Source organism: Eublepharis macularius, chromosome 6, assembly GCF_028583425.1.
Source record: "Eublepharis macularius isolate TG4126 chromosome 6, MPM_Emac_v1.0, whole genome shotgun sequence".
NCBI classification, from domain to species: Eukaryota; Metazoa; Chordata; class Lepidosauria; order Squamata; family Eublepharidae; genus Eublepharis; species Eublepharis macularius.
In genome coordinates this window covers 98,160,635-98,174,172 of record NC_072795.1, presented here as the reverse complement: position 1 = coordinate 98,174,172, position 13,538 = coordinate 98,160,635, and the positions used below count along the sequence as shown (strand labels likewise).

Below are 13,538 nucleotides of genomic sequence, written 5' to 3'. Positions count from 1 at the left end.
ACGTCCCTTGCAGGGTGCTACACTCTGCAGATAAACAACTCTTGGTGGTCCCCAGCCCGAGGGACATCCAGCTGGCCTCCACCAGGGCCAGGGCTTTTTCTGCCCTGGCCCCAGCCTGGTGGAACACTCTTCTGCTGGAGATCCAGGCCCTGCGGGACCTATTACAGTTCCGCAGGGCCTGTAAAATGGAGACGTCCCGCCAGGCCTTTGGTTGAGGACCAGCAGCTGCCCCCCCTTATCCTATCTAAGATCGCTACCTCTTCTATGACTGCCCTCAGCTATGCATTTTACCCACAGCTCTATGCAGGTCTTTTATTAGTATCCAAAGTAGCCTATGTATAATGGCGCCAGAGTATTTTAATATAAGTTTTTAAATCTGTTTTTAAAGTTGACTATTAATTTATTGTGTTTTAATTATGAAGTGAGCTGCCCTGAGCCCATTCGTGGGGAGGGCAGGATATAAGTCAAATAAAATATATAAATAATAAATAAGTCAAGACACACAGACACTGGTATGTATCACAGCACGATCATATCATACATTTTTGCACAAGTGTTCCACTTGTACACGATAGTGTGCAAGGCGCCTTCCAAATGCAGAAGGGCAACTTTGGAACCAAGCCAGTAAGCCACTCTTTGCAAGGGGATTAAGCTGGTACCAGTGCAACATAACAAGGATATCATTCAGATTAGAGGCTGCTGATCAACAACAATGAATGATTTATTTGAAAGTGTTTCTTTTATAGTCAGTGGGATTTCCATTGCTTTCCACTGTTTATGGATTGCAGGTGTGCCTGTTTATGCTTGATTTTCCTTCCACAGACTAACTTGCTTTTCCTCAATTGTTTCAAGTCATCGACTTTCAAGAAAGAGTACAAGATCTGTCCTATCAGTTGGTTTATGTATTAAATGTGATTAGGGTTGCCAGGACCCTGAATGAAAAGTAGTGGGATGGGGGGGGGGGCGGAGGGTGCTAATTCTCCTCTCCTGATGAGCAGATGCAAGCCAAAGTACACTGCATAGAGGCTCCACAGGACCAAAACACAGCATTTTCACTGTTTTGGTGAGGCATTGTAGCTTCTGGTTTAAACCTGAAGTGACGTCATCAGGTACAAGGAGCCTGCATACAGCATGCTATGGCCCTGCCTCTGCTCACTGGTTACTGGTTTCTCTCCCTCCACCCCTGCCAGCCAGGTGAGGGGCAGTGAGCTGGGGTGGGGACCCCCTGCCGTGACAGTGGACTTGGCAGCCCTAGATGTGATCTTAAGAGCTTCTACAGCTTGTAGTTTTAATGTCTTCACTCATTTGTTTGACTTTTGTGTTAATTATTTATTTTCTGCATTTTCACTCGTAGAAGCCACATTCATTTTTGACAACAACTATATATATTTAAATCCAGAACATAATTAAAAAAAAAACACGGGGATAAAAGAAGCTAATACAGTCAACTACCTACCTGTCAAGTACATAACCAAGGGCCTTATTCCTTATTCCTGAGTAAACCGACGGGCTTGTTTCCCAAGCAACTAAATTGGAAGCATCATGGAAAAGATGAATGTTTACCAAGTCAAAGGCACTATGACAAAAGGAAGAAAAGATTGGCTCAGAATAAAGTAAGGACAAATAGGAAGAAAGGAAGTGTTCAGGCTTACTGAGCAACAACCGAGTCATCGTCGACTCCATTATTAACTCCTGTAAAGTATTTAATAAAATAATTGAAATGAACTTGGATCCACTTGTATTTCACTTTATACCTGCTTTGCAGTCATAGAGCTCTGATAACATTTGCTATAATTATGATCTTTTAAAACTCCTGGTCATTTAACATTACAGTTTCACAAACACCAACAGAGTATCAAAGTGTATTTGGAAATAAACAATCAAGTTGTAAAAAGAAGTACTAATGCATCCATGACAAAAGGTGTTTCCTTTAAAAAGTAACATGAAGAAAGAAGTAACCCAGCAGTGGAATCCTAAGCAGAATGTGGCTTTCGGTGATGCGTGGAATGAATATCACTGCCTTAAGCTGACAGGGGAAAAGGCAGAAACACTTAAAAGAAATAGAATCCAGATGTGAAAAAGATATTTAGTGCTGCAGCCCTACAAATACTTACCTGGGAGTAAGTCCTATTGAACATAGTGGGACTTATATCTGAGTAAATACGCACAGTCTCAGATTTTAAGCATTCCTATATGCAATTATAACACAGATAAATCAACATTTTCAAACTCTAAACCTATAAATGACAAATTCAATATCCATTGCCCAAAGAGAGATTCATTTATTTTATTATATATTGCTATTGACCCAATTTTAAAATGCAACAATTTGTACACCTTGTGCCTTACCAGAAAAAAAAATTATCTATGGCTTGACTCAATAAAAGAAGCCACGTCCTCCAGTTTGCAGGATCTGAGTAGGTCTGTTAGAGATAGAATGTTTTGGAGGTCTTTCATTCATAGGACTGCCATAGGTCGGAGATGACTTGACGGCACATCACACACACATACTGAGAACTAATCCAAACTCTAAAATCCAAACTTTCTATACTATACTCTTTTCAAAACAAATTTGTAATGCAAAAGCAAGTGACTTGCAATTCTGCCCAAGTTGTTGCATGACATACTGTCTCTACAACAACTAAACTTTAAAACTTATAGACTCTTTTTCACAATTTAATGTCTGTGCAATTCAGAATGCCACACAGCATTGTGAAATAAATTTCACATTACATACCAATCAGCAATACACCACCTTGTTCTTATGAAGCCTTTTCTGGACCACTTACACTGAAAAGAAATACAAGAATCAATATAAATATATGAAAATACAGATGGATATCATACTACTGATACAGACAAATCATTTGCACAAAATATTATTTAAATATTTTCCTTGAGAATAGCAGAAGAAAAATACACTAGGCATGATACAGCAAGTAAATGCACCATATTATCTTGTCAACTGCATGCTTCCAGCTGCCAAGGTAGGTAAAAGAAGCAGGGGGAAAAACTTGTAGAGAAGATTCAGCATGTAAGAAAGTGACTCTGCTCCTCAAATTTTATGCCCCTCGCTAGTTTTTCCCAACCAGGCATATTTCTGGTTATGGAGCTGTACTAAGGGAAGAATGAGGTTAAAAAACAGCCTAGGGCAGAACAATGGAGGGTGTATGAAGGATTAAATACTCCTCTATCAACAATTATTTACCACAAATATTCCCCTCCATTCTAATAAGAGCATTATCAACCAAATCCCAAGCTGTAAAACCAGTATTGCCACATAATGTTTTGTTCTGGCCCACTGATATCTATGAGACTTTTATATTAGCTGACACTATTTTATTTTATTTATGTCATTTATAGTCCACCTTTCTTACTGAGACTTAAGGCGGATTACGCAGTGTAGGGCAATACAATCAACAGCTGGGGCATTAAACAAACAATACAGTAGGATATCGATTGCAGACATTTGAAAACAAGCAAAAATCTGATATAAAGTTGAAACAATGTTGAATCAAAACATAAGCAATTTGACATAATATAATAAATGACAGTAACCAACAGCGTGTAGTAGTTTAGTCTATAGTCCCTCTCTTTATCAAAGAATTCTCTAAGCTGTTTCTTAAAGCACAGTCCTATTATCTGTGTACTGAAGAACTCCTGAATAATTTTGTTTTGCTTAGTTTGTGGAAAGCTAGAAGAGTGGGAGCTTTCCTGACCTCTTCAGGCAGGTCATTCCATAAGATGAGGGTAGGGTTGCCAGTCCCCTGCCCCTGGCGTGGGATCCCCTGCCCCCTGCCCCTATCCTCCACCCCCACTTACATGGCCAGTGAAGGGGTGCCTCCCAGGGTGCATGCCTGTGCACCACAGTGGCCCGACTGAGGCCCGTTTTGGCCTGAACTAGGTTGAATCTGGCCTGATTCTGGCCCAAATTGGGCCACTGTGGGCCCACCGCCTATTTTTACCTAATGGGAGAGGGGAGGAGGGAACTCCCTCCTTATTTGGCCCCTTGTGGAATGCGGGAGTGTTCCCAAGAAGCTTCCAGCCCACATGATGATGTCACTTCTCAGAAGTGATGTCATCACATGGGCTGGGAGCATGCACGAAGAGGATCACCTCAAGGTAAGTTCCAGGCTTCCAACCTTCCACCAGGAGGTTGAGGAAACCTGGCAACCCTAGATGGGGGCCATCACAGAGAACACATATATATGGGCAAACGTAGATTTTGCCTATTTACAGTGTGGCACCTGTAGAAGGCCCTGTTCAAATGACTGAAGGTGTCATGGCAGAGCATAGGGAGAGAGGTGTTCCTGCAGACATGAGTAACCAAGGCCGTGGAGGACTTTGTATGTGATACCCAAACTTTGAATTGAACCCAGTAACAATTCTAGGGGCAGATATTTTGTGTGTGTGTGTGTGGGGGGGATCCCACTGAACCATTGAGACCTCAGAACAATATCCCTTACAATCACCTTCAAACGATTAACAGTGATTCAAGGCACAATTAGATGCAACAAGTCTGTGATCAGATTTCCAGACATTTTAAATTTTCTTTAGAAGCAGTTTTAGGAGGAGGTGATTTTAACTAGAGCCACACTGCTGGTAGGGAATCTTTTCCCCTCATGCCATTTCCCCAAGAAATATCATGTTCTTCCTGCACTGCTATTAGCCACAGGGCAGGAGGGAAAGGTTTAAAAGGTTAAACCATACATGGTCCAGCCCTGATACAAGTTGAGTATCCCCCACAGCTCCTTTTAAAGAAAAGTAACGATATTTGAAAAAAAATCACTGTCTCTTCTAGCTGAGTCCTAAAGTCTGCTGAGCTGTCCTTATTGAATAGTGTGCTATAATAAGACTCATTCAAATAAATGACATTAATATAACAGCAATGGATCCTGAGTTTCTAAATTTCTACCTTGTCTCCTAAACTTTAAATATCTGCAAGAAATTCTGGATAAGGCTATCTTAAGATCTGCGGTTTGGTGCAACCAGGTTTGCAGCATGGTGGTTCTGCTGCATCCAGCACTGCCTCTTGATATTCAAGTAGTGGTTGTGGCCAGGGCTATCTTTTACCAGCTGTGCCCTTTTCGGGTTTAAGATGTCAAGTCACTCATACCATTGTGACATCCAAGGCTGTAACATACTCTACATCAGGCTGTCTTTCTTGGAAATTGCATCTGGTTCAGAATGAGGCAACTAGAGTGTATGGAGGAGGCCCCACAGAATGTATTACTCTAATTTTAAAGTCAGCTTCTTCAGTTACCAGTTTGTTTCTGAGCCCATTTCAAAGTGTTGAATTTGACCTTTACTCTTGTAAACAGTCTAGGATGAGCTCATCTTGAGTACTGCCCTTCTCGTGTGAACCGATCCATTCCTTCAGATTATGTGTGGAGGCCATGCTTGTATTCTCCTGCCATCCAATACATGGCTGGTGGCTACGAGGGACAGGGCATTCTTCTCAGTAGTGAAGCTCAAACTTTGAAACTTCCTTCCAAAACAGGTTTGCCTGGCTTCTTTTTTAAGGGGTATAATCAGATGATTATTTAACAGGGCATTCCGGTTGAAATAACTTGTTCACATACCTGTTAATTGGCCCTACATCTTTCTCTTGCATGGCTACTATGACTATGGCACTGGGTTTTTAGTGTTAACATGTGTTTTACTGCATGGTTGTTCTATTTACATTAAGACTTGCAGATCCAGATGGATGGGAATGAAGGATATAAATACATAAATAAAGCCTGTGGACAAAAACAAGCATAAAATATGGAAGTGAAGCTAAAAACTTAATACTTCTTTTTAGGCTCCTAAATATTTTAAATTGTTTCTTATATGTTTTGATTATTTTAGCCGCCCTGAGCCCATTTGTGGGAAGGGCGGGGTATAAATCGAATAAAATAAATAAATAAATAAATTTTAGCAGCAACTGGAAATTAATTATTCTTAAATGAAAGAAAAAACTCTTGGTCATAGATAGGTTGTGACACGGCAGCCTACAGTCACACCTAAAGGGCTGCTAATCTTAAACAAGTGTCCTCCCTGGCAACGTTGTACACACGACTACACTCTGAAACTGTGAACTCAACTGCTAAGAGACCTATGGTGTGACATTCCATCTATTAAAACAAGCTATGTTCCACTAACCAATCAACTCATGATAAGCTCTCATACACTTGGAATAGACCAAGGATTCTTTTTGTCCTCCCATTTGTGGTGGTCACATTTTTACTCCAGTGGGAGTTAAGTAAGAATCTTGGGAGGCTACTTAGGGTGTATTTATCTAAAAATGTATCCTGCCCAATCAGTCAGGTTCAAGGAGGCTTCGTAAGATGCCTAACACAAAGTCACCAGTAAAATACATTAATAGTTTCACAACATAAAAAGATAATCACAAATTAAATAAAAAGAATAAACAAAAATATTTAAAAAAATAACCGGTTCTATTAATCTACTAGAAAAGAAGGCATACAGGGTTTTATTTTCTGAAAATCAATAACTGCATCTTACACTCAGAAACCATCCTATTGTACTTAATGGTTTTCTGGATAAAACCAGGGTTTGGGAGAATACCTGAAATTACTGTTTATTATCTTCGCAATTTCAACATCTTTTGCTAATCTTCCTGGAGACTAGTTCAGTATTGAAGATGCAGCAACTGTGTTTCAAAAGGTGGTGAATATAGCAACTATCTATGTACTTTCCAATTAACAAGTAATTTCACCCCGAGTGCCCGAAGAAATACTCAGTGGCTAGTAGGGTTGACAGGTTTCTGCTTTGGGCAGTGGATCTCCTGCCACTGACTGGCCCTTCCTACCATTGTTCATTTGGGTGGTGGGGAAAAAAATGGGAGGGGGAGCAGGGACAGTTAGCTAAACCCAGCTAAAGCTGAGTTTAGCTATGGCTATTAGCTTGTTAGCTTTCAGCCATTTGATCACAGCTGTCAGGCAGCGACCCAAGATTTCTACTGTATCCTGCGATACATTGGATAGTGAAACACAGCTGGGTGTCATCTACATATTGATGGCATCCAATTCCACAGCTATGAGTGCATTCTCATATAGGCTTTACACAGAGGTTGAATAACATGGGGGATAAGATTGAGACTTGTGGAACCCTGCAAGATAATTCCCACTCCGGAGGTAGCTGGTCTCAACAGTGACCCTTTAAGTCCATTCCATGAGAAATGATTTAAACCTAACCAAGGCACATCCTTTGCTATCCACTTCTGCCTCCAAACGCCTCAACAAGATGGCATGGTCTACTGTATCAAAGGCTGTGGATAGATCCAGGAGGAGCAATAATGAAACACGGCCTTTGTCTATCTTCAGATGGAGATCATCCACTAAAGTTACTAAAGCCATCTCCTGCCCATAGCCTAGCCTGAATCCAGACTGAAAAGGGTTCAAAGCACTAGAGTTATCCAAGAAGACCTGGAGTTGATCAGCTACTGCTTTCTCAATCACTTTGACCAGAAAGGGCAGATTATTTATTTATTTAAGATTTCTATTCTGCCCTCCCCGCGAGCGGGCTCAGGGCAGATAACAACATATTAAAAATACAATTAAAAATTCATGTACATTAAAAACAACACAATTAAAACAGGATGGTGGACAGCCTTCACAGGGAGGGTTAAGATTTTATACACCCCTTTTTTCAGGCCAGCGGAGATTGGATGATAATTGGGATTTTTTTTTTTTATTAGCAGCTGGATAACTGCCTGTTTAAGTGGCTAACAGAAGGAGCCCTGAGTTAGTGACTGATCACAAGGGCTGGTTTACATGGTCCTTACTTGATGTTAACAGCCAAGATGGCCAAGGAGCCAGTATACAAGTAGTGGCCCTCACAGATGCCAGGAGCCTAACAAGATTCCTCAAAGCATTACAGTCGGGTACTATGCCATCCAAGTACAATCCTCTCACCTTTTAGGATTTGTATCTTCTTGATATCTTATCACTACACAGAACAAAAACATGATCAAACAAATGAAATAATTTACACTTATAACCCTTTTTCAATAAAAAGTGCTCAAAGTGCTTTTTCACAATACAATGGTCTATATCCTCCCACTTCACTGTCTGAAGCCTTTGTCCAGCTTAAAGAGTCTTCCCTCAATTCCAGTGGCTCTTCAGCCAGCCACTTAAGTTGAAGAATGCCTTAGGACTTTGCTGAGTAGTGTAGGATACAGAGCAGTAAAATAACCACATCATGCATGACTGACTGATTGAAATCAAGCAAGGAAAGTTACAGAACTAATTTTCTCAAAGTGTTAAAAATGCTATGAGGTAATCAATACCTGACCTACAGGTCAGGTGACATTCATTTAATGAAAGCTCAACACCCAAAGTGGTATTTCACTCCCACACTTTTGGCTTTCCACACACTATGAAAAATAGAACTGTTCAAGAAGACATTTTTATAAAGGAACATGGGAACCCATGAGGATTTGGGGAGGGGGCCGTCATCTCACTTCCCTCTCCCTGCTGTTTGCTCTTCCTCATCCCTCAAAGTTCCCATCGTCTCTCCTCTTTTCCTGCTTTCTCCCTCGTCTTCAGCTTTCCCTCCTTCCCTTCCCCTGACAATCTACCCAGAAAAACTACTGCACAGTTGCACGGTGCAGGCTTCAAGACCAGGTCCAGTTGCCCCGTACTGGCTGCTGGGCCAGGCCCATTGGCACAGTGGGGAACCCGCAAAGACTTGCAAGGGGCACGTCATTTTCCTCTGTATCCCCTTCTCCACACTATTTCCTCTTTCCCTCCTCCTGGCAATCCACATAACCTCACCTTTCCCTACTTCTTCTATTGTATCTGCCCTTCCATCTTCAACTATATTAATTATTAGTTCACTTATACCTCACATTTCTCCAGCTTATATTATTCTCCTCTCCTCCATTTTATCCTCAGAACAACCCTATGAGCAGGAGTAGTCTGAAAGTGGAAAGTCCTGGGAAAGGGCCAATCCCCCAGCCCATCCTGGCCCCGTCCCTCAAAGGCAGAAGAGGCAGTTTGTCTGACCCTGACCCTTCCTCCTGGAGGCAGAGGGAATGAGGGAGGAAGAAAGACGCAGTATGCCTAAATATATGGTTGGTTTCTGCTGGGCTTGGGTGGAATAAGCCAGGTGCTGCATCCTTCATTGCCTCATGAGGAACACAGGTGGGCTAAGCCAGGCACCACAGCCACCTCCCTGGCCTTACCTCACCTTGAGCAGGGTTCAGGTGGACCAAGCCTGGCACCACCTCTCTGCCTTACCTTGTGCAGGGTTCAGGCAGGTCAGAAGCCACTTCTCCAGCCTCACTTCAGTGGGCTGTGCACCATCTCCCCTGTCTTGTGAGGAGCTTAGGATGGTCTAGATCAGCCCTTCTGTCACATGTGTGTGTGTGGGGGGGGGAGGGGATTTCCTTTGGCCCTGGTGCTCTTAATCACCAATCTGCCCCTGCCTTTGAGGTAAGTTGGGCTAAGAATGTGTAACTGGCACAATATCCTGGGTGAGTCATGCATGTTGGGTGATAACATGTGGCCTGGTGGTTGCTGCTGGACATGGTCCCAGTGAGTTCTCCCTCAAATGCAAAAACAGCCCCAGAAAGTGCTCTCCTGCCGCCTTTTACTGAAACAAAGCCTGGAATGTTGATAAAATGGCCGCTGACAGTATCAGTTTCTTAAAACTACAGGCACTCCTCTATCATTTTGGGATTATTCTATTTATTATTATTATTTTAGTTTTCAGATTTTTAGAAATCTGAAAGATCTGTCTAGTCTGTTCACAGTTTCAACCTCCAGATTTAAGTATCCTCAGATTTGGCCAGGTTGAGAATGATGATAGGGCTGCATTATGACAGAACAATTCAGGAGGATTTTTGATAGATGGAGAAGGACTGTGGAGTGGACTCTGCTACAGACAGTATTATCTGTGGCTGTATGTTTTTGCTTTGCTCTCATGCCATTATATTTCTACTTATGTAATTCCATTTTTTGCATTAATATGTCATGTTTAATAATTATGCCTTATTCAGATTTCTATTATCCTAATCTTATTATGTTGCTTATTAAATGTCTCATCCTACTGCCCTTACCTGGATAGCCCAGGTGAGCCTGATTTCATCAGATCTCAGAAGGTAAACAGGGTCAGGCTTGGTTAGCAATTGGATGGGAGACCTCCAAAGAAAACCAGGATTGCAGAGGCAGGCAATAGCAAACCTCCTCTGTCAGTCTCTTGCCATGAAAACCTTGCCAGGGGGTTGCCATAAGTTAGCTATGACTTGAGGGCTAACTTGAGGGCTCTCTACCACCACCTCATCCTAATGATTGTACTGACTTACATTATGCGGCTCTCCCAGCAGCAGCAGAATGCAGCTCAAGCTGGGAGCCATCCTTTGCGGCCCCGCCCTGGAGGAAAGGAGACAGGCTCCCTTCCCAGGCATCCTGGGCTTAGCTGGGGGGCGGAGCCAAGAGCCTGATTCAGGCAGCTCCTCTCTTCCCGGCTGCAGTCTCTTCGAGTGCTCGGCCCACCCACCTCACCCTGATTTTAGTGCAGGAATAGGCCGGCTGCTGGGTCCAGAGCCAGGTAGGAATTTTTCCCCTCTTTTCCCTGATTGGCTTTTGGGAAGGGTTTTTTTTGCCTACCTTGCACTAATGGCAGTGTTCTGAGTTATTGTTGGGTTGTGCTGTTTAGTTAGTAGTTGGCAGGAGATTTTGGGAACAGGGTGCGGGCTGGTGAGCACCCTGTGGGGCTTCCCCTTGAATGGGGACAGGGCTGCCATTAAGGGCGGTATGCCTGCTTGCAGCTACCGTACGCTGGCAGAAACCTGCGGGGATCCTCAATACAAGGCCTCCCCTCATGCTTTGCGGCTGGGGCGTAACAGGTGCTTCAATGGGGATCCATGTCCTGGCAGCCCGGGTTGCAGCCATTCAAAGGATGGCCTACACCCGGGGGCGTGGGGCTCGCCCAGACAGGTCAAGGCGGAGGTCCGGAGTTGACCCCAGGGCTTGACCTGTACCGCTTAGTTAGCTCTTGCCGTGCATTACCTTTATGGTCATTTAATAAACAGCCCTTTATTCCAAGCCTGTATCTGTCTCTTCCTTCCGGCTGGGGTTGCAATGTAATGTCCCTTGAGTTTCAGCGAGGACAGCAGACAACAAACAAACAAAAAAACTGTAGAGGTTAAAAAATATTTCTGAATCAGCACTAAAAGTGTTACATTCTCTATGTTCTTCTTTTATAGAGGGATGGATCCTACCAGCTTTTCTACTCGTTCTTGTCTAATTCCCCCCCACCCTGCAGCCCTTACCCTACATGGCTTTTGTCCATGCGGGTCCTATGATTCACGGCATAGCATTTTGGTGGCCTTTTGCCCCTGGAAAGTTGTCTCTGTGTGTGTTTGTGGGGGGGGGGGGGAGGGAGAGAGAGAGAGAGAGAGAGAGAGAGAGAGAGAGAGAGAGAGAGAGAGAGAGAGAGAGAGAGAGAGAGAGAGAAGACAAATGGAGTAGAAGATGGGTCAGCACATCCCATATAATAATTATGAAACAGAACAAGAAAATAACTATCTACTCTTAACTGTGACTTTTAAATCACAGTGCAACATATCAATTATTTTTCTTTGCCTGCGTAGTTCCAAAATACATGCCTCTGACCATTCAGAACTCTCCAGAACAAGCAGCATGAAACCACCCAAATCCATTTCGGGGAAATGATGTTCAGACAATGTTAACGTGATCAGTATTCCCACAACCGATATGAAATGCACTCAAACCATACTTGATAACATACAACCCAACTCCTTCCTTCATCATTTGACTAAAAGGAGTGAAATCAATTTAAAACAATGAACTGGCAATTACTCATTCAAGCAAGAGAATAAACCCCATCTAGAATGGAGAATGATGGCAGCCTAATTCCAAGTCCTTAAAACACAGTTCAAATGTAGAAATTTTGTGATAAAGGTGGGTGATTGACTGATGAATTGGGGTGCAATTTACAAGGTGACAAAGATACAGCTACAGTAGTCTTCTGTTCTGATTCTACTTCTAAAAGCCATCAAGATAGCTAATCCTCAACATGGCCTAATCTGTGGATATTTAAATCCAGAGATTGAAGCCATGAACAGACAAGACAGATTTTCTTACAAACCTGAAAAATGCCCCACATTTACATAAAAATATGAAAGCTAAAAAATGTGGGGTTTGCCACCTCCTCCAATAATAGAAGCAATGCCTGTAGTTTTAAGAAATGAATTCCCTCAGTGATCGATAGGCAACCACAACAGTATTGCCAGTTGAAGCCTTGGTTTCTGTCATTAAAGGGCAGCGGGAGGGGGTAGGGCTCTTTCCAGGGCGGTTTTGGCCTTTGAAAGACGATTCATTGGGGCCAGGCCTGGCAGCAACCACCATATAACTTGCTAACACATGACTTGCATGACTCTCGCAGGAATAATGGCTTGCTACTGTTCAACAGCAGCCACCCCATAAAAGCCAGTGTTATGTAGTGGTTAGAGTTTCAGACTAGGATCTGGGAGATACAAGTTCTAATTCCCACTCTGCTGTGGAAGCTCACAGGGTGATGTTAGGCCAGTCATATACTGTCAGTCTAATTTACCTCACCGGATTGTTGTGAGGATAAAATAGAGGAGAATGGCAGGATATAGATGAAGTAAATGAAACAATAAATACAAGTAAAGCTGGAGGGCAGATAAAAGGTAGGTTGGTTGGTGGTTTGGAAGGAGAGAAAAAAGAGGGAAAAGCTGATATGGGTTTGTAAAGAAGTGAGGAAAGAGAAAATAGTGTGGGAAGAGGGATACAGGATTAAATCTGGACTTGCCACTCCAGATGCCACAGTGGCACATCCTTTATACATTTCATATTAGCTACCTGTAGGGTTGCCAGCGGTCCCAGGGCCCAAATGGGGCCTGAGGGCAGTAGGGTACTAACCTGTTGTGCACACACATAGAGTGCGCACTCTACCATGCTCCCCCTTCACAGAGGAGTCTGGTGAGTGTTGAAATGAAGGCCAGTGAAAACTGTCCCTTTGGAGGCAGTTTTCATTCAGCTCATCTTCAGCAAATGCACGCAGGGCCGGCGCGCCCATGGAGGCCAGGTAGGCGGTGGCCTCGGGCGCGGGCATGGGAGGGGCGCTGGAGGGGGTGTCGGGGGCAGAGGCACGCACAGCGAAGCTGGCATGACTGGGCTGCAGCTACTGCTGCAGGCAGCCAGCCAGCTCCGTGCTGCCGCCGCTGCCGCCGCCACCACACACCCCAGCCGAGCACAGCCTCCGGGTGCCGCCCCAGCAGCGGCTCGCGGCTTGTGCGCCCAGCTGGGGTGCGTGGCGGTGGCAGTGGCGACACGGAGCTGGCTGGCTGGCTGCAGCAGCAGCTGCAGCCAGCCATGCCAGCTCCGCTGCGCGCTCCTCTGCCCCAGCCAGGCTCAGAAGCCGTGAGCTGTTGCTGGGGCGGCGCACGGAGCAGCTTGCAGCTTCTGTGCTCGGCGCTCCACGAGCTGCCCAGCCCCCCTGCGGTGCGTGATGACGTCTGCGATGATGTCATCACGCAGTCT

The 13,538-nt window shown here is 44.0% G+C and overlaps 1 protein-coding gene across 1 annotated transcript in view; it reads right to left on the bottom strand.

The window, feature by feature from the left end:
* The window catches only part of INPP5A (inositol polyphosphate-5-phosphatase A), a 358,040-nt gene that overhangs the window by 145,364 nt on the left and 199,138 nt on the right, over positions 1-13,538 (bottom strand). Inside the window, exons 7-8 of the mRNA XM_054983325.1 lie at positions 2,738-2,790; positions 1,457-1,576 (exon numbers count right to left, since the gene is read on the bottom strand). Of these exons, the coding sequence (XP_054839300.1) occupies positions 1,457-1,576; positions 2,738-2,790 (173 nt within the window). The remainder of the gene's footprint in view (positions 1-1,456; positions 1,577-2,737; positions 2,791-13,538) is intronic.